Here is a 22,460-nt window from a genome sequence, read left to right as displayed (position 1 = left end):
CATAGCCAGTCAAGAGTTTTTGTATATGCTTTATGTGTATAAAGACAGTGTAAAAATAATGACACATACGATCAACAATTGGTGTAGCTTTCAGTTCAGTGTTGTACTCTATAATCATTTTCTCATGTTTCATGCTTAAGTAATATAAAAGTGTTGGAAATTTTATACACTATTTGTAGGTGGTCTTTAGTCATGAGAGACTGTTTATGCACATGTATGCTTGTATTATTTTAAATAGGGAGGGAGGACTTTGTGGTCAGAAAGCCCATTAGGCAAATTTTGTGTGCTGAATACTGGTGTAGAGATATGATTAATAAATATGACAGTAACTGACGTGCAGGTTATTGGTTTTACTCTTGATGCAGCCACTGCATCTTTTGAAGATTCTTCAATAATTTAGACCAGTATTGTAATGTAACATATATTGTGCGGATTCATCTATAGCCATTTTTCCATTCCCAATATCCAACAACTGTTTTGCAAAACTTCCAGCAGATGGATCATGCTGTTGTTGGACATGCATATTGTTCTTCAAAATCAGTTTCTTGACATGCCATTATAAAACTGATGATTTGAGACATACATTAAGTTCTTCAGCAGCTGATGAACTTGGCATATCTACCAAAATTTGTTGAAAATTAACAGACAATAAAATGAGTGCACCACTGAAGAGCTGTTCAATTCTTCTCAAACTTCTGAGTGTATGATGAAATGCTTCCAGTGCTTTTTGTGCACCACAGCCCATTTGTCCCGTATAATGAGTTAATGTGATGGTGTACTTTAGCCATTCCAGAATTTTTGTTGGTATTGATGGCTCAGTAAATTGCATATTCAATGGAAATTTCTGTATCAAATGTGCTGGTTGGCCACAACCCAAAAGAGTTGTCACAGTAACACATGATGTAATTGCCAGTGCAGTATTATTTCTTGATCATGTGATAGCCAAAATAAGTGAAATGAGAAAATTTTTGCTTGTGCCTGTGGGCGCATCTATGAAATACAATCCACCACTTTGGCTAGTAATTGCATGCGTAATTCTGTCATAGACTATATGTTGTTCTGAAACCAATTTTGGACGATTTGTTTGAACAAACAACCAATTTGTTGACATCAAAGTATGTTTGTCATTGGAAACACCTCATTTTGCAGATAGATTCAGCTAAGTCATTCCCAGTTATACTAGTGCTTTGTTAGTGACTGCAAAATACATGTCCTCAATCAAAACAAATGGCGTATTATACATATTTGATGTGAACTGAATGTCCAGATTTTAATTTGTATCATGCAAATGATGAAGGTTTCTTCACTCAAGTAGCTTTATATTTTTTCCAAAGCGTGTTGTCAATATCATTGCAAATGAAATGCGTATTTGCTAGGGTTGGACAGTATTCAGTGCACCAGCACATTAAGTGTAACAGTGTCCATTGTTCTCAAAAATATTTAATTCTTGATAAGCTTCATGATAAGTGGCACTTACTTGAGCATTTTCTTCCATGTACATTAATTAACAGTGATCACAAATAAAAGTATTCTGTGTTTGCATGAATATTGTGTTGTTGGCCTAACACATTGATAGAATATAAACTGATATTCCATACAACTGCTTTCACTTGTCTGCTATGTTGAAACTTGTTCACTGATGCACCTCATGCATAGTATGTTGGCACTTTTACATCTACATTGACATCTATGTGGTCACTCTGCAAATCACACTTAAGAGCATGGCAGAGGGTTCAGTGAACCACTTTCACAATAATTCTTGATTATCCCACTCGTGAATAGCTCACAGAAAATACAAACACCTATATCTTTTGTGTGAGTTCTGATTTCCATTATCTTATTATGGTGATCATTTCTCCCTATGTAGGTTGATGCCAACAAAATGTTTTCACATTTGGAGGAGAAAGTTGGTGATTGAAATTTCATGAGAAGATTCTGCTGCAATGAAAAATGCCATTGTTTTAATGATGTCCACCCCAAATCCAGTATCATGTCAATGACAATGTCTCCCTTTTTCTTGATAATACAAACATGCTGCTCTTCTTTGAACTTTCTTGATGTACTCCATTAATCCTTTCTGGTAAGGATCCCACACTGCACAGCAGTACTCCAAAAGAGGATGAACAAGCACAGTGTGGGCAGTCTCTCCAGTAGATCTCTTGCATCTTCTAAGTGTTCTGCCAATAAAAGGCAGTCTTTGGTTCATCTTCCCCACAACATTTTCTATGTGTTCTTTCCAATTTAAGTTCTTCATAATTGTAATTCCTAGGTATTTAGTTGAATTTACGGCCTTTAGATTTGACTGATTTATCATGTAACCAATGTTTAGTGGATTCCTTTTATCGCCCATGTTACTTAGATTCAATTGTCAATTTTCGAACCATGTGAATATCTTTTCTAAATTGTTTTGTAGTTTGTTTTGATCTTCTGATGACTTTACTAAATTATAAACACCAGCACCTTCTGCAAACAACCTAAGATGGCTATGCAGATTGTCTCCTAAATCATTTGTATAGGTAAGGAACAATAGAGGGCCTATAACACTAGCTTGGGGAATGCTAGAAATCTCTTCTGTTTTACTCAATGACTTTCCGTCAATTACTATGAACTGTGACCTCTCTGACAGGTAATCATGAATCCAGTTGCATAACTGAGACGATATTCCATGAGCATGCAATTTGATTACAAGCCGCTTGTGAAGTACAGTGTCAAAAGCCTTCTAGAAATCTAGAAACATGGAATCAATCTGAAATTCCTTGTAAATGGCACTCAACACTTTGTGTGAGTAAAGAGCTAGTTGTGTTTTACAAAACTGATGTTTTCTACATCTGTGTTGACTGGGTGTCAATGGACTTTTCTCTTTGAGGTAATTCATAATGTTTGAACTTTACATATGTTCCAAAATCCTGCTGTATATCAACATTAATGATATGGACCTGTAATTTAGTGGGTTTACTCTATTGCCTTTCTTGAATATTGGTGTGATCTGTGCAGCTTTCCAGTCTTTGGGTAGGGTTCTTTTGTCAAGCGAGCGGCTGTTATGGTTGTTAAGTAAGGGGCTATTGCATCAGCATACTCTGAAAGGAACCTAATTGGTGTACAATTTGGACCAGTAGACTTGCTTTTGTTAAGTGATTTAAGTTGCTTCTCTGTTCCAAGCATATCTGCTTCTAAATTAGTCATGTTGGCAGCTGTTGTTGATTCAAATTCTGATATATTAACTTTGTCAGCTTTGTTGAAGGAATTTTGAAAGGCTATGTTTAGTAACTCTGCTTTAGCAGCATTGTCATTGATAGTATTTCCATTGATATTGCACAGAGAAGGCATGACTCTCTTTGGATTTTGTGCCATGGCATCAGACATGTGGCACTTCAGACTAAAGTAGTGTATTAGCAAACATTTACTCCCTGTACAATGAGAAAAATGCAGTTAATGTTGTTGTCAGTTGTGACAGTGCTCTTGTACATGCATTTTCTGTTGTTAAGTACACATGCTGTCCATTTTAAAGGTGGACTGCTAAATGAACAACTGTTCGATGTCATTCATAGATTGGAAATGATAAAATGTGCCTACTACTTTGTTGCTACTAATGTAGCATCCCAACTGATACTGGTCAGCTTCATTTGTAGATGCTGTTGTATTTCCCACTCCACAAACTGCCACATCACTTCCATTGTTTATATGGTTTCACATATACATGATTGATTTCATCAAACTGCAATACCCGACATTGATGTATACTTGTTAGGGTTTCAAGAGTAATGGTGAATATGATACAGCTATATGTTTATTAACGTCAGCATCATCAATTCATGCATTTAAAGCAATTGACTTACTTCCATCTTTGTTTGATGATAGAGGAGACATCCATCATTGTCAGTGATAGTCTCGGCAAATAAATATCTTAGATATCATTTTGTATTTTTCCCATCAGATGTGCATTGCAAATTGTTATTGAATAAGCCACATGGGTCCTGAATCATGCCTTTCATGATGACTTCAAATAAGTCTGGATCACTTTCAACGTCTGATACTTCTGCTAAGATGACTTGATCAGTTTCATGTGGTGTGACTTTTTTGATCATGTACATGTGGCAAATCCTGGGGCCAATGATGATCTTCAGCAGGTCCTTGACAGCAAAGATTTATGAAAGGGCCTCATTGACATTTACCATTGGTACAGTGCACATAGAGTGGATGAAGAAATATTTACAGTATGTGTCCATCACAGATATCCACATCTGATGCAAGAAAGGATCAGTGGAGTCAATGTTGTGATGCTTCCAAGGGTCTTATGGGAGCTGGGGTGAAAACATCTCGGGTGGTCCAGATTGCTGCCGAGTATACATGGTGTACTCGATGCCCTCATTGATGGCCAGCCAAGTATGTGTGATGGTGTGCAAGCTGTTTCACATGGAATGTGTCACAGTGACCTGCATGTTGGAGTGCAAGTACTGTAGGGTGCAGACCCAGAGGAATAATGACCCTAAGGCCATTTGTATTCTGTTTGCAGAAGCAGTACAGCATTGCAGAGGGCAAGCCTTTGTGTTAATGGAAAGTGTGTTTTGAGTAAACTGTGTGTCATTACAGGTAAATGCTGAGGCCAACCCTGTTGCTTAATCCACTCAGTAACTGTATAGATAGGGTGTGCTCGCAACTGGGCTGTGACCAGTACAACATCAAGAAGAAAATCATTAAGTGCCTGTTAACAACCAGAGTTCTGCTGAAATGTGATGACTTCCTGAGCGTCAAATTCAGGATCCTGACCCGCTGGAAACTATGACAAGTGTGAGCATTGGCTTGGAGCCATTCGGCTGGTAGGTGATGTATTTATATGCTGATAAGGACAATGCCCACTGTTGCAGCCTTCATGCTCTCCTGTCTGGGAGGCTAAACTGTGGTACATGTCAACAGCTTGTGGTCTGTCAGCAGTGGAATATGATGCCGTAAAGATAAGGGTGAAATTTCTTAACCGCATAATTGATAGCTCATGCCTCTTTTTCAGTCTGGGAGTAGTTTCATTGGGCAGCACTGAATATCTTGGAAACCAACACAAAAGAATGTTCAGAACCATCAGCTTCCTTGTGGGACAGCACTTCTTCCTATCTATGATGTCAGGCATCTGCGGCAAGAAGAAGAGGTTTCTCCATTGAAAACAGGATGAGGCACAGTGCCAACTGTAGGGCTTTTTTCAGCCTGAGAAAAGCTGTGTCACTGTCTGTAGACCACTTGCATATAATACCTTTTTTCTGCTGTATATTGAAACAAGTAGGATATTTTGCAACATGGGAAATGAAATGTCTATAGAACCTAATTTCTCCCATAAAGGATTGCATTTCCTTGGGATTCTGGGGCCTGGGCATGTTCTCTTGGCATGGCTGTGTTGCTTCGTAGGATGGATGTTCTGCTTGCTGATTATAAAACCAAATGTTCAACAGCTATATCACAAATGTGCTGTTTGGTATGACAGAAGCCTGTTGGCTGGACTGGTGGAAAAATTTGCGCTTGTGGGGTGTTACATATAAAACTTTCATAGTTTAATTAAGATAACAAAGATTTCCAGTTCTGAAGGTGCTCACTTGCAGATGCCCTTGTCACTATGATGTCATCCAAATAATAACAGTACAAGGAAACATCCTTTACCAAATGTTCCAAATAATGCTGGAACACTGCCATGGCACTGGAAATATGAAAGAACAGCTGGTTACCCTGGCTGAGGGCAAATGGGTTGTTGAGAGCAAACAGGTCCTGAGATTCCAGGTGTAACTGTAATTGCAAGTACACTTCCAACAAATTGACCTTTGTATAGCAATCATTGTTTCTCAATGTAGAAAACAGGTCTTCTGGGCACAGAATAGGGAAAGTATCTGCAAATAACTGGGCATTAACAGCCTTAAAATCAAGACATAACTGGGGAGAGCTATCCAGTTTCTTTACTGTTATAAGGGGGGTGGAGGGGGGGGGCAGACCTTCAGCTTGATGACGCAGGAGTAATCACTTTGAGGTCCTCCAGCAACCATGTTTTAACTACAGTGCACTGCTTCATTAGGCAAACATTCACAAGAGCCATCAAAGGAGTAAATTGTAGAACAAGACTCAACATCACACCTATGGTACTGTGTGGAGGGTGACTGAATCACACTATTGATGTGTCCTTTAATCTCATGTGAAAAGCAGATAGCTGACTGAGGTGGATAGCAGGAGTGAGAGTGCTCATGGAAACACTAAGTACAGGAGGGTAAACAATGCCAACAGAAGTTCTATTTGTACGGAGATACCAGACAATTCTCAGAAACTGAACTAGGAGTGAAAGAATGTTTGGATACACTTGAAGTTTCACTGTCCTATTCATGTGCCCCTGGTTTGTTGTGATGAGGAGGAGGATATTAGTGTGGCATAGTATGTTTATCAGAGTGGCCTGAGTATGCATTGGATTTCTTGGTGTTCTTGTGGGAAGTGTTTATTGCCACATTGGTGGTGACAGTGAACACTCCTAACTGAACCTCCCACCAACTGTCAGTTTCCTGTGTGGATTTGAAAGACTGAGTATCCCATTGTGAGAAGCATCCAACTACCATAAAGCCGGTGCAAACACTTCCTTATTAGGTAAACACTGGAGGAGCAAGTCCCGAATAATAGGATCAGCATACTATTTGCAACATATTTCTTCTGAACACACAATAACACAACACTGACTAAGACCCTGAAACTCAGTGATCCAGTGCTCATAGGTTTCCCTGAGCATTTAAAATGCTGTTAAAATTCCAATCTATTGTATGCCACTCAGGGCTGACACCCATAACAATCCAATGTGGGGAACAACTTATAGAGCAATACCAACACGCCAAGTGAAGATCACGAAAGAAGAAGTGATACCTTTTGATCTGAATCAGCTACTTCATAAGCAGTCAAATGATGGTTGAGGTGCCATAAGTATTTTTTTCCAATCATCAATGCTGTCTAGAAATGATGGAAACAGAGGAACTGTCAAAGACATCTTGTTTCTGGTGGGTAATGCTGTTGTTTGCTGCTGTAGTAAGGCCAGTTGCTGTTACTGTTCTTCCAATAGTTGTTGTTGTTGTTCCTTCTGTTGTAGAAGCCACTGTTTTATAAATTTTGGGTCTATGTAGCCTGAGTTATCGATGCACTGCAAATTCGAAAATACTCATTGCCGATGTTGAAGTCTGTGATGATGAGCACAGTTTACTGGACAAAATACACAGTAGCGGCACAAAGTTAATATAAACACATGTAATACAGAAACAGAAAGTAGCAAGCCAAAAGCAGAGTCCATGCAATGTACAGGATCAAGCAAAAATTTTCTATAGATAATGGTCAGTGAACTGAATGTTCCACATAAGTGACCACACAAGAGGATGAACACTCCAGCTGTTATAAATGGTTGATGGTCACAGGGTCCTACCAGATAGCGTGACATCTGCCCAGTGGTGTGACTTCTTCCGAGAATGCTGTGTGCGGTGATGTGTTAAATAAGGGTCCATCTCCGACAGCTGTGATTGGTCTGTATTCCTGCTGGAGCCAGTTACAGGAGTTTGGGTGGTGAATGTAAATCTGACAGTTTCTTTGCTTTTGCACCCACACAGCATATTCCTTATGTTTCATTTTTAAATTTGAGGGCACCAGGAAATGCAAGTAATGTATCCATTTTTCCAATAACCACACTTGGATGAAATCAGTAATCATAATTATGATCATAGTGTTATATGCCAAGATGTAAAACAGTATGCAATGTTTGTCTGGATTGAGCAGTGGGTACTTGAATGGCATCCAGTCTTGCTTCTCATTGATTGACTGTTTCCGACAAACAGGCTTAAGTATTGCGTACTTGTGCAGTTTCCAGTCTTGTATTGCGTATTGTGTCTTGAACCGGGGACCTAGAAACAATAGAGAAGCTTCATCCCACCATAGCCCTCAGTGGTTCACAACCCCACAACTGGCCACAGCAGTCCACCCACCCCACTGCCACCCCACACTGAACCCAGTGTGTGGTTTGGCCCCCCAGTAATCAACAACAAAAATATTTTCCAAACTAACTGTGTAAAACATATCAGTATGATAACTCCCACGTTATGGCATCAAAAACCAACCATTGGCTTGGCTAGAATCCTACTTACTTAACGTAAAACAAAGAGTTGCCATAACAGGTGCAGGTGAAACAATAAAATCAGAGTGGGCAAGTATTAAGTACAGTGTTCCCCAAGGCTTGAACCTTGGACCACTCATCTTCTTAGTGTACATTAATGACCGACTAGCATCATTGAATAACAATGCAAATACAGTAATATTTGGTGATGGTACTAGCATATTGATCAAGGGCATGAAATCCTCAGTGCAAATTTCAGCTGAAACAATAATACAACAGGTATACTAATTATTCACTGCAAATAGTCTATCACTAAACCTCTCAAAAGCAAATTTAATGCAGTTTTGGACAGCAAATAACAAGCTTCAAACCTTTGAAATAGATATCAATGTTTAGAAAATGAATGAAACTTTACATATAATACAAATGTACAATAAATTAAGATGGAATTAACGTAATGATTACCTGCTCAAGAAACTAAGTTCAGCTTGGTTTGCTCTAAGAGCTGTTGTGCCATTTGTTGGCAGGGAAACAATAATTTTGTCATTTTCACATATTTCCACATGTTGATCTTGTATGGTATAATATCCTGGGGAAATGCTGTAAAAATTTTCAAAATACAAAAGTGAGCTGTGAGGTTGATCTGTGATGTTTCAAATAGGACATCCTGTAGGCACCTATTCAAGGCACTTGAGATATTGACACTCACAAGTCAGTACATCTACTCGTTGATGATATTTGTAATCAATAACAAAAAGCTTTTCCAAACTAACTGTGATATTCACAATCATAATGTAGGGGCAAAGCAAATCCTTCACAAAGACTCAGCCACTCCCAGTATAGTATGAATAATAATTTACAATAAGCTCCCACTGTATATCAAAAGGACATTGACAACTCTACTGTTTTCAACAGAAAACTGAAACAATTCCACGTAAATCATATTGAATGTAGTTTAAATGAATTTCTAGAGCTGTGAGATTTGTGTAAGATGTATTAGTTGACCCTGAATAAAAGTAATGTGTTGTAATAACTAGGTGAAGAGATTCACTACTGTTCAATTACACTATTGGTGGCAAATCAGTGGAAACAGTAACTGCTGTTGTAAAATGCCTAGGAGTAATCATCAGGAGGGATCTAATGTGCAATGACCACATAAAAAAATAGTAGTTAAAGCAGATGCTAGACTGAGAGTCACTGGGAGAATCTTAAGGAAATATAATTCATCCATAAAATAAAACAGTAATTCTTGAGTACTGCTCATCAGTCTGGCACCCTCACCAGTCTGGATTAAAATGAGAGAGAGAGAGAGAGAGAGAAAATGAAACAGAGAGTGACATGTTATAGGATTGTTTAATTGGCGGGAGAGTGTTAAGGAGATACTCAATAAATTCCAGTGGCAGATGTTACAAGAGGCATTGTGTATCATGGGGAGGTTTGCTGTTCAAATTTTGAGAGCTTATTCTCCAAGAAGAGTTGGATAACGTATTACACTGAAGTGACAGAAGTCATTGGACACCTCTGATATTGTGTCAGACCTCCTTTTGCCCAGTGTAGGCAGCAACTCCACATGGCATGGACTAACAAGTCCCCTGCAGAAATATGAGCCATGCTGCCTCTATAGCTGTCCATAATTATGAAAGTGTTGCCAGTACAGGTTTTTGTGCATGAACTGACTTCTCCATTCTGTTCTATAAATATTTGATTGGATTCATGTCCAGAATGTTCTGACATTGCACATTGTCAGCCATAAAAATTCTCTTGTTATTTGGTCTCCATGTAGGTGAACATAACCATTTCCAGCCAATGATATGTTTAGTTGTATTAGAGGACCCAGTCCATTCCATTCACACACAGCCCACACCATTATGCAGCCATCACCAGCTTTCACAGTTCCTTGTTGACATCTTGAGTCCATGCCTTCATCTGGTTTGTGTCACACTCAAACCTTATCATTGTCTCCTACCATCTGAAATTGGGACTCATCTGACTGGGTGACAGTTTTTCCAATCATGTAGGGTCAATCAATATGGTCATCAGAGCAGGAGACGTGCTGCAGGTGATGTGCTGTTAGCAAAGGCTCTGGCATCGATCATATGCTGCTGCAGCTTATAAATATCAAATTTCACTGCACTATTCTAACGGATATGTTCGTCATATGTCACACATTGATTTCTGCAGTTACTTCACACAGTGTTGCTTGTCTTTTATCACTGACAACTCTAAGCAAACATCGCTGTTGCCGGTCGTTAAGGGAAGGCCATCAGAGACTGCATTGTCCATGGTGAGACTTAATGCTCAATATTTAGTGTTCTCAACTCACTCTTGACACTTTGGAACTCAGAATATTGAATTCCCTTATGATTTCTGAAATGGAATGTCCCATGTGTCTAGCTCCAACAACCATTTTGCATTCAAAGGCTTTTAAGTCCCATCATGTGGCCATAATCGAGTTGGAAACCTTTTCAGATGAATCACCTGAGTACAGATGACTGCTCTACCAATGCACTGTCCTTCTGTATCTTGTGTACATGATACTACCACCATCTGTATATGTGCATATTGTTATCCCATAACGTTTGTCACCTCAGTGTACATTCTTCCACTTACATCTTGAAAAATGAGTATAATGAGAAAATTAAAGAAATTATATGTCTTACAAAGCTTTACTGACAGCTATTTTCCCCATACTATGTTTGTGAAAGGAACAGGAAAAGGGGAAAAGTGGGGAGGAGGGGCGGGGGGCAAGGGGAGGAGGTGAAGATTATGTTTGCAGAATTCCAGAAGTACCGTCCACCACAGACGAGAAAATGGCTCGTAAAGTTTAGGTGCAGATACAGATGTATACTGTAACTAACACTTTTGTTACAGGTACTGCTTTGTGGACACAAAGGTGCAGAGAGAAACTGCATGCTTAATAGTTCGTTAAAGGTAGTCATAGGGCTGTTTTGATTATTAATACTCTGCTTTTTTTGACACAGTTTCAATAAAATTTGTACTAATCGCCTTTCAGAGCAAAGTACTCTTTTGTTTTATGTTAATGTATCAAATAATACATATGTCAGTGCTACATCTTCCATTAGACCTCATCGCGGTAGTGTGAAATTCAGAATTGAGAGATAACTCGGTGGTACTTGCAAGGACACAAATCATGGATACAATTTGAAGGAGAGTAATTTGAGAAGAAGTAAAATGAAGTTTCTCAAAAATCAAGCATTTGCTTTATTTTTTTGATGATTCAGAATGATTCTCATAAGGTGGTAAAAGTGCGAAAAGCTTAAGTACTGTTAAGATAATAATAAACTTATTCTGAGCAGGTGTAAAAGAATCCTCTTTCTTCTATGGTTGTCTGAAAGATGAACCATTTTCACAGAAAAAAAGAGATTTGGGATATCAAAGGTAGTAACATTCTCAGAGGTATTTCTTAAGTGACTGGATGATACATTATCACCCCATATTTTGAGAAATTACTTTACTTCAAACAATCTTATTGTGTTATCAGGGCCCAATAAATGTTATTGTTCAGCCATGTTGTACCACTCTGTGGGCTTAAGGGCTATTAGAGTTGTGTCAGACTGCCATTATTGTACAGTGCTTTCTCATTATGATGCTGTCTCACATATCACATTATAGCATTCCCTTTTCTTATTGGAAATGACCATTCAGCATGTGTACGAGGATTTTTTAGTTGTTGTAATTGTGTATATTGGCTGACAGTAATTGACCAACGATCGTATACCTGTTGTATTAGATGCTCTGTGCATGTGTGTCATTCCGTGAATGTTGAATCAGATTGTGTATGTGTATGATATGTGGTTGATACTGAATTGTGAATAGAAAGAGCAATAAAATTCAGTCATCATCATGAAATCATCTATTCATTTTATTTAGTCATGAAGTCAATTTTCAGGTGGTTTGGATTCTATAGGAAGTTGGATGCTGCAGATAAGCCCGCAGCATGGTCACCACTATTTCAGCGCTGTTCAGCTTCACAATTTGGGCCCGCATTGCACATTGCATAGTCCCTCTGAGCATAAATTTGTCTCTGTTTACAGGTCCTGCTGACACTACTGGAGATTCTGTAGAGCATTATAGTCTGGATTGAAAACTACAGTAGTGGTTTGAAAAATTCTCGGAATGGAATAGGAAAAAAGTAATTACATCACTGAAACTTTTTTTGTTTTTCAATGTAGTCTCCTTGTAGATTAATGCACTTAGTCCAACGATGTTATAGTACCTTAATCCCATCTTGAAAATGAGTTTCCTTCAGGTCTGCAAAATAGTGGTAAACTCCAGCTATCAGTTGTTCATTTGAAGTGAATCTTCGCCCATCAAGAAAAATTTTCAGTCTTGGGAAGAGATAGAAGTCTGATGGAGCCATATCAGGTGAATAAGGCAGGTGTGGTAACAATTCATACGTTATTTCGTGTAATTTTGCCATGGTGATGACACATGTGTGTGAGCATGCATTGTATGAAGAAAGAGTCGCAGCACCCATCTTGCAGATAATGTTTTCATTTCTAATTCTTCAGGTAAAATGTGATATACCCTTTCAGATAACATCTGACATGTGTGAGCAATTTCACGCACTTTCAATTGGCGATCCTCCATGACGATTTTGTGTACTTTTGCAGTGATTTATGGAGTAGTGACACATCTTGGCTGACCACTGTGTGGATCATCATCGAAGCTCTCCCAACCAAATTTAAATTCATTTGTCCACTTGGTAACTGTTTAATATGTAGGAGCAGAGTCTCCCCATGTATTCTGGAAATCAACGTGAATGTCTTTTGCTTTCATGCATTTCTTTATGAAGTACTTAATCACTGATCGAATCTCGATTTTTTTCCATCTTCGCAAATCATTACGCATGAGCAACAACAGAGCCACATCACCGCCACAGCTGTCTTCCAAGAGCACTCACGTGGCATGTTTTTACAGGTAACAGTCAAATGAATATCACATGAACAAGTCGTTGCACGAGCGCTGACCACTCGTGAAGATTCCAAGAACTTTTAAAACCATACTTGTAACTCTAATATTCATAATAACAAGCAACATACTAAGACGTAATTCAACATTAAACAGTTTAAATTTGGGGTTATCTGCACCATATGTATTTCTGCGTGTTTTTTTTTTTTTTTTTTTTTTTTTTTTTTTTTTTTTTTTTTTTTTTGAGATTTATTAATCGCCATACTAAAGTATCATAGAGCATGCTTCTTTTGTCTGTTAGGGCATAATGCTGCAGCGTTGTTTATCTACTTATGAGAAATAATTAATTTAGCATAATTACTTTTTCTCTAGGGTTTCCTGGGAATGATGGACCACGTGGATTTACTGGTCCTCCAGGTCCACCAGGACCTCGTGGTTTCCCTGGAGAGAAAGGGCTGTCTATAGTTGTAAGTATGCAGATAAATTCACATATATTTTTTTAAAAAAGTTAATGTTTCTTTCATTATTTTTCTGAGAAGAGTTTCATCTTTAAGGGTAAAAACTAGTAAATAGTTTTTTTGTCCACAAATATGTATTTATTACTAATCTGTTTTTAGCCTATTTGAACATCATTAGGAAACAACTGAATATTATCCACAGCTATATTACTAAATACCTAAAACCATCACCCAATCTCAGTGGCAGGATGCCTATCTAATGGCTTTCTGGAGAAAGAAAAATTTTGTTTTCAGTGCTTCGTATATTTAATAACTAAATTTGAAACTTAAAAATTGTGTCATAATCTATTCATTGTGTTAAAGATTTAACACAATAAGTCAAGTATTAAAGTTAGAAACTGTGTATATCTCTTGCACCAGCATAACTCAAGGTGTACAGATTAACCAGATAATATACATCTAGTATTTGAGAAGGAGAGCACGTAGCCACTTCACACATATTTTCAAACCATTTTGAAACTTTCTTTGCTGACACCCCTGCAAAGCAGTGAAAATAAATACGTTTTTGCTGTTCATTCAGTAAAACCTCAGCATCAGGCATGACATTATAATTATTTACTTCGTTACTACCTGCCCTACACACAATATATTTTGCAGGCAGTATCTATATGTACCACTGAATCTTGCTGCAAAATGGAAGAAAAATAAAGATAACAACTCACCATGCAGTTGCGTGGTCAATAGGCTTACAGATAAGACTGAAAATGTTGCTAAGTTTTCAGACATCCCTCATCAAAGCTAAGCACAGAACAAATCACACACACACACACACACATAATTGTGTAAGGACTAATTTAATGACTGATTTGCTGAATACCATGCGAATATGACACACAGTTAACAGCTTATTTGAGATATAACGGACATGTGAGTTCCATTTAAGATTTTCTTCAAGCCATATACCAAGAAATGTAGTGTAACTCACACTGGAGAGCTCTTTGTTGTTTTAGGAGCAGGTCAGAGATTTCTCATTGTTGAGGTGAGAGGCCGAAACTTTTATAAGTTTTTTTTGCACAATTGTGATGAGATTGTTCTCATTGAACCACTCACTCGATGATGACCATATGTGGTTTAATCTTTTGATCATGGTCAGCTTTGTATGTGACTGCTATCAGAATATTTGTGTCATGTCAATAGTGTAGTATGCCGTGAAGGAAACTTTGTGTTTATGTCATTAGTGTATAAAAGAAACTGCCCGCCTCTCGTGGTCGTGCGGTAGCGTTCTCGCTTCCCACGCCCGGGTTCCCGGGTTCGATTCCCGGCGGGGTCAGGGATTTTCTCTGCCTCGTGATGGCTGGGTGTTGTGTGCTGTCCTTAGGTTAGTTAGGTTTAAGTAGTTCTAAGTTCTAGGGGACTGATGACCATAGATGTTAAGTCCCATAGTGCTCAGAGCCATTTGAACCATTTTATAAAAGAAACTGTATGGGTCCCAGGATTGAGCCTTGTGGTACACCATGTCCAACAGCCATTTTCTCAGAGGCATGTACAGTACACTGATGAACATTAATATTCCTTTTTTAAAATTTCATTTCAACTTTTTGCACTCTGTTTGATAGATACGATTCTAACTATTGGTTTGCAGTACCTCTCAAACCTTTATTAGCTAACTTTCTAAGGAGTATAGTGTGAACAATAATGTCAAAAGCTATAGACAAATCTAAAAAAACACCAGTAGTAACTTCTTTACTATCTAATGTTTGTAAAGTTGTGTTGAGATATTCATGCACTGCTGTGGTTGTTGTTTTAGCATCTCTAAATCCATACTGGTGCTTTGATATTAAAGAGAATCTGGTAATAAAACTTTCTAATCTGGTGTAAAACAATTTATATTTTTGAAAATGTGCTGAGTTGTACTATTGGCCTGTAATTAGGTACATCATTTTCTGGCACCTTTTTGTGGAGTGGTGAAACTTTAACAACGTTTAGGTGGTCATGGGAAAGTACATTACTAAAGGCAGCATTAATTATAACAGTTAATGGTGCTACAACGTATTCCTAACAATTCTGTACCATAAAATCTGGTATGCTGTCACTGCCACTGAAGTATTTACTTTTTAGTCTTTTTTATAACTTGGAACACTTCAGTGTTTGAGGCTTTGTGAAGAAACATTGATGCTATTATGGTTTTGACATGTGTTAGGTGTTGAGTACGGGCTCCACGGCAATTCTTCGTTATCAGGTTTTCAGCTATTGTACTAAAATAGTCATTAAAAGTATTTAAAAAAATTTCTGGTTTGGATGTTAACTCATCATTCAGATTTACTTTCAAAGTTTTGTTTATAGCATGGTGCTTGTTGTACATTTCATTTTTCACAAGTGATATACAGAAAACAGTTACAAGTTACTGTTGGCAGAAGCATAACAGCTGCTTCAAAAACACTTTTATTACATAAGTTGTTAATGTCCAGATCTGTACATTTCATTTCTAAGTCATTACTTATGTATATGGAGGAACCCCCAGAACCTTCACTTGTAATTAGATGAAAACCTGGTGGAATATACAGTTTTGTGTCATTTTCTTTTAGCCAATGTTCATTTAAGCATATCATTCTTCTGTTATCTCTCAAAAGAATACCAAGTTTGTCAGTCTTATGTTAGGGACCTGACATTTAAGTGTAAAAATAGTATAGAGCAGTCATTACAAGGAGGAAGACTTAGTGTGTTATGGGACAACTTGAAAGAAAACAGAATGGTTTGTGTGGGACTGGACACGAAGTTAGTTTGCGATTGTACATGAAGATAGAATATGTTGATGGGAAGGGGTCAGACACTTGATAGTGGACCTACTGTTTGTTAGCACCTTCAATAAATTTGCACAGAGCTTAGATTTTCCTAACTTTGTGATGTGAAATCCATCTTCTGAAAATTCTTTTCGTTGAAGAAACCTGTTTACATTGATTATTGTGATATGGTTTGTCACTGTAGCTCTTTTCATTAAATAACTGTTCATCTCAAATGTACTGTGCAGACTATTACTTGAGTCTCCATAGTTTTTGAAATAGTTTCATTCAGTGGGCCCACAAATTCATCTTTTCTCTCGTTTATGTCATTTGCTACAGCTAGGATAATGACATAGTCATTTTTTCCTGAACTGAGTGATTTATTTAGTATGTTATGAATGATGTCTCTGAACATGGTGTTAGGCTTTACGAATGAGGATTGTTTTTGCAAAACTCACTTTATGCATTTTTTTGAATATTTTTGTTCTTAATGCACATTGTTCAGCTTCCTCTACAAGCCTATGCAGCCTGCTTCAACAAAACAGTCAGAGAATACAGCCATTTTTCACAAAACTTTCCTCATGCATTTGTAGGGGTATTTTCAAAACTTGCTTTATACTATTTAGTTTGCCAAAGACATTAGAGGTGTTCTTGGGTTTTCTCGTAATCTGTTTAATATGTGAAAGATGTCAGAACATGTACTTGCTGACTATGTTATGGCACTCATGGAATAATTGGTTTGTTTGTTGGTAGATGTCAGGGCACATTATGTGCGCACCATCTAAGCTGACAGCACAGTGGCTGATGTGAGCTCCTGTTGCCACTGCTCTGGGTGTCTATTTAGTTTGCATGATCTGTATATTCTTGATACCAGCTGTTATGTGAGCAAGTTGCCAGTTGACCCAATTTTGTTGCAGTCAAGTGTAAAAGACTAAACTTGGGTGAAATAGCATATAGGGAAGGCAATAATGAATGTTAATATTACTGTGAATCAAGCACATAGTGGCTATACGAGAAGAGAAACAAAGTAGTCAAACATCTCCATAGGAAAATTGTCTCGATATTCAAAGCAAAATGCAGTGCCTGATATTGACTGCTGGCTGGCTCAAGGGAGTGAGGCAAGCAACCATGGAGGGAGAGACTGTCATACAGGCAAACTCTCTTATGTTGACTTATCAGATTTCAGTGATCTATTATATTCTTCAGTACGTAAGAGCAAGCAAGATGCATTGCCTCCTTCACATGTGGATATCTTAGCACCAGCTGGATATGCTGTAGATCCCACTGAAACTAATCAGTGTCTATCAAGTATAAGATAAAACTTGAAGATGGATATCAAGCAACAGGTGTATTATGAGATAACTTAGCCTTGATTGCTCAGCACTATCAAGAATGAGGGACTGCAATACAGGAATGAAGATGTGGCTCAAGAGCAACTCAAGCCAACATTGTTGTGACCCAACAAGTGAAAGAACATATTTTGAAGCACATTTTGAAGTATAAGTGCAGAAATGCCATTACAGCAGAGGAAAACTGAGTCAGTCTTATTTGCCCCCAACATTACATGTAAATGTAATGAGGAAAAGTTTATGCAAAGAACAAAGACAAGTAGGCACTAAAAGCTGTTCTGTGTAAAAATTTAAGACAGTATTCTATAAGAATTTGCATCTTGGCTTTGGTACCCCTCACAGTGACACCTGTTCAATATGCAAAGAGCTCAGACTGAAAACAAAGGTCACAGGAACTGAAGATCACCAGGAAGTGTGTAAAACTAACCTACACTTGCATAAAGCCCCTGCAAAGAAGTTCCACAGCATCATGAACAAATACTCTGAAGACACTGTAAAAGTTCCCAGAATGAGATTTTCACTCTGCAGCGAAGTGTGCGCTGATATGAAACTTCCTGGCCAATTAATACTGTGTGCCAGACCGAGACTCGAACACGGGACCTTTGCCTTTCATGGCCAAGTGCTCTACCAACTGAGCTACCTAAGCACAATTCATGGCCCGTCCTCACAGCTTTACTTCTCCCAGTACCTTGTCTCCTACCTTCCAAACTTTACAGAAGCTCTCCTGCGAACCATGCAGAACTAGCACTCCTGAAAGAAAGGATATGCGCAGACATGGCTTAGCCACAGCCTGGGGGGTGTTTCCAGAATGAGATTTTCACTCTGCAGCAGAGTGTGCACTGATATGAAACTTCCTGGCAGATTAAAACTGTTTGCCAGACTGAGACTCGAACTCAGGACCTTTGCCTTTCATGGGCATGTGCTCTACCAACTGAGCCACCCAACCACAACTCATGCTCCATCCTCACAGCTTTACTTCTGCCAGTACCTCATTTCCTACCTTCCAAACTTTACAGAAGCTCTCCTGCGAACCAAGCAGAAGTAGCACTCCTGAAAGAAAGGATATGCGCAGACAAGGCTTAGCCACAGCCTGGGGGATGTTTCCAGAATGAGATTTTCACTCTGCAGTGGAGTGTGCGCTGATATGAAACTTCCTGGCAGATTAAAACTGTGTGCCGGACCGAGACTCGAACTTGGGACCTTTGCCTTTTGCGGGCATGTGCTCTACCAACTGAGCTACCCAAGCATGACTCACGCCCCGTCCTCACAGCTTTACTTCTGCCAGTACCTCGTATCCTACCTTCCAAACTTTACAGAAGCTCTCCTGCGGACCAGAAGCTCTCCTGGTTCGCAGGAGAGCTTCTGTAAAGTTTGGAAGGTAGGATATGAGGTACTGGCAGAAGTAAAGCTGTGAGGATGGGGCGTGAGTCATGCTTGGGTAGCTCAGATGGTAGAGCACATGCCCACGAAAGGCAAAGGTCCCGAGTTCGAGTCTCGGTCTGGCACACAGTTTTAATCTGCCAGGAAGTTTCACTGTAAAAGTTGTCTTGACATGCAACAAATCAACCTCTGCCAAAGCTCTTGACTGGAGAAGTCTTTTACATATGATGGATATGGTTCTCTAACCTGACTATAGTGATAGATGACCAAAACAAGGTAGTGATAACATTTTTCAATATACCTGGTTTTAAACAGAAGCTGGAAGAGGTGCAAATGTAACTACATCTGCACTACAACATTTTCTCCTACATTATTTGGAAGAGAGAATTAGAGATATGGTTAAGAGAGGATTGAAGCTTGAGCTTTTTTCAGACTTGTGTATAGTCAGAGCCAAGATTCTATAATGCTCTGTATGCTGGCACATTTTATGAACTCGCTAAAGTGTTCTCTGAACTTACCAACTATCTTCCTATAAGCATACAGTTTCATGGCACCAGATCATGTACGCAGTAGAGTCTAGAAGGAGTATTAGAGGATAGAAGAGATCATACCACCCTGTGAACACAGGAATATTCTAGCAAAATTTGGAAAGTGCTGATGTTTTGGGATGACTGGTTTTCCTAAACTTCAAACATATTTCTAAAGAAATATTGACATACTCTCTGAAATGGTGAGGAGTATGAAGATCATGACACCCTAAGGAGAATTTATTTGGATGAAGAATCTCCTGAGGTTGTGTATGAGAGAGAAAAGAAAAATTATTTTAAAACTTCTAATGTAGAAAACAAGCATTTAATATTCAAGTATCACGGATCTAGTTTGAGCATAAAGCAAGTTACGAAAAAGAAAACTCTTCTTCTACTCCCAGCAGTTGACAAACTATCAAAAATTTTATGTTTATGCAAAGACCATCTCAAAACATCTTCAGAACTGTATGAAATTAGATAATTGTAAAAAATTCCCTCTCAACTTGCTTGTTAATTAATTAAATGTGTCTCCTGAAAAATTCTAATTTTGCTTACAGTGAGTTTGTAATGGTCCTCAAATGATGTACACTTATAGTTACTTGGTAATACATCATTCAACATTTTTACACGGTTTCTGCCATGACTGTCTGATAAAAACAATACTTTTCTTATATTATGCCTTTCTTCATTACAGTGGTTGCCCTAATGTTTTTGTATTTGAGCAGATTGAGATTTATTTTCCTTTGGCTCATTAGTTTCACAGTGAAGAGAACTTATTTTAAGATTTTTTTTCTTGGAGTTGTTGATGTTGCACCTTTCATTCTGTGTTAAGTGTTTTTCCAGGCCTAAATTTTGTTCACTGCACATCAGTCCACCTATTTTCAACATCAATTTCATCCTGGCTGCTATACTTTTGTTGAACTTCAGTTTCACTGTTTTCTTTCTCACTTAATAATTTGATTGATCCACACTGAACTTCTTTTTCCCTATACTAGAAATAGATGCGACATACTAGTTATAAAATATTTAACAGTTACACAAGTTATGAGCACTCAGTGTAACATTTTCATCCTAACGTCATAACTAAAGATTCTGTGTGAATTTTTATATCTCTAGTTTTCAAGATTTGGGTTTTTCAACACTACTACCTTTTAAAATATTCTTTTTTTAAATATTAATGTAATGGCATTCAGATTTGTGCATAAAGTTGTGCTGTTTCTTGACTTACAAGTACCAGTTTGAGTCCTTATAAATGCAAAGTTCTAGCAAATAGGTGAGGGAAAAAGCTTCCTTTTATCAAAATTTATTTTTGAGTGTACTGGAACAGGTCATATGATGGTCAGCAGTACTAACACTTTTGATGTGCTCCTAATAGATTGTGTCACTTCAGTGACTTAATTTTGATATTGCATTTTTGTAGTTTCAGCTATTCACATCTGGAAATACATTATTTGTGATGCTCATCTTGTTTTGACACTGTTGCTTTCTGTCAGTATTTTTCACGTGTATTTCATACCTAATCTTCATTTTTTCCAAAGATAAATCACTACTGAAAGCATTAAGTGTTGTAATTAGTTTTTGTTGCTGTTAAATTTATAGGCAAATGTCAGATTTATTCAGTGCTTCCTCCATTTATATATATTAAAGCTGGTGGTACTTAAGTTATTCACTGTTCTCTCCCTTTTATACCTTACTTATCATACCTGTTCTTGCTGCAGACATGAGGAGATAATAGTTACTTCTGTCACACCCTAAAGTAAGTTTGAATTTGGGAGTATCTGCTGAGTTTTGTTAACATTATGTCAACTGTCGCACCAAAACAATCACAAAGGGAGTTTAGGTATGGGAATCCAACAGTAAAGGTAATATGAAATGTGTACTTATCCTACAAAAGAAGGCACTTAGGATTATAGGAAAGAAATGTGCCAAGGAGTCCTACAGAAATTTCTTTAAAAAATTTTAAATACTAACTGTTCATAACCTGTATGTATTTAAGATGATTATTATGGCAGTAAACAGTAATAAAACACTTAATAAAGAAATACACGATCACAACACTAGAGGTAGAGAGAGACCCCACAACATCTCTCATAGAACAACACTTCATGAGAAAAGCCCTCACTATGCAGGCATAAAAAAACTCAGTTGCTTCCATCCTAATATCTTCAAATTGACCATTACAAAACTAAAAAAGAAATTAAAATTATGGCTCCTACTCAATCCTGTATATTCAATAGATGAGTTTCTAGATTTAGTACACTCATATGATGGAAGTCCATATATCTAAAAATATATGAATCTCAGATCTTAGACTGTGTCACAAACTGTAAATATTTGAATCTCAGATCTGAATACTTTGTTGCAAACTGTAAATTCCTTAATCTATGTATTCCAATAGCAAATTGGTTTTATGTATAGTCCATATATGTAACATTTTTCTCTCAACTAAATTTAGATAATAATGCCATAATATGCAATAATATGTAACTCCAGTAAGTAAGGCTCTGACTTATCCAGAAGACTGGAACAAAGGAAACTTTTTTTGTAATCAGTTGATGTTGGATCAAAATAAATAAATAAATAAAAATAAATTGTTATTATGAACATAATGGACAATTTGGCATTCATTCCATTGTGTTCGTGATTGTCCAATTGATCTTCTTCCATATTCTGTCTGTTCATTCCAGAGCTCTTCTTGGCAGTCTTTCTTGTACACAAGATCTGCCTCAGTTACACAATTTGCAGACATTTCAAAATCTCTGCTCATCTTCATATGAATAATACTGCCCACAGACAGCTGGAGTACACATATTCCATCGTTGAGTGGTAAGAGGATGGTGACAAGGAAGGCATGTGGCCACCCCTGCAGCCATCTTTTAATAACCATGACAGCCCAGCACTGACTTGGGGCAACAGAAATGACACTGCTT

General features: G+C 37.8%; 1 protein-coding gene across 1 annotated transcript in view; it reads left to right on the top strand.

Annotated features, from left to right (window-relative positions):
• LOC124615929 (collagen alpha-2(IV) chain) overlaps positions 1–22,460 on the top strand; it is a 270,357-nt gene that overhangs the window by 147,455 nt on the left and 100,442 nt on the right. The window contains exon 10 of the mRNA XM_047144112.1: positions 13,409–13,503. Coding sequence (XP_047000068.1) covers positions 13,409–13,503 — 95 coding nt within the window. The remainder of the gene's footprint in view (positions 1–13,408; positions 13,504–22,460) is intronic.

The sequence above is a fragment of the Schistocerca americana genome, chromosome 5 (genome assembly GCF_021461395.2).
Source record: "Schistocerca americana isolate TAMUIC-IGC-003095 chromosome 5, iqSchAmer2.1, whole genome shotgun sequence".
NCBI classification, from domain to species: domain Eukaryota; kingdom Metazoa; phylum Arthropoda; class Insecta; order Orthoptera; family Acrididae; genus Schistocerca; species Schistocerca americana.
Note: the sequence above shows the minus strand (reverse complement) of the source record. Positions and strands in the feature narration are given on the sequence as shown.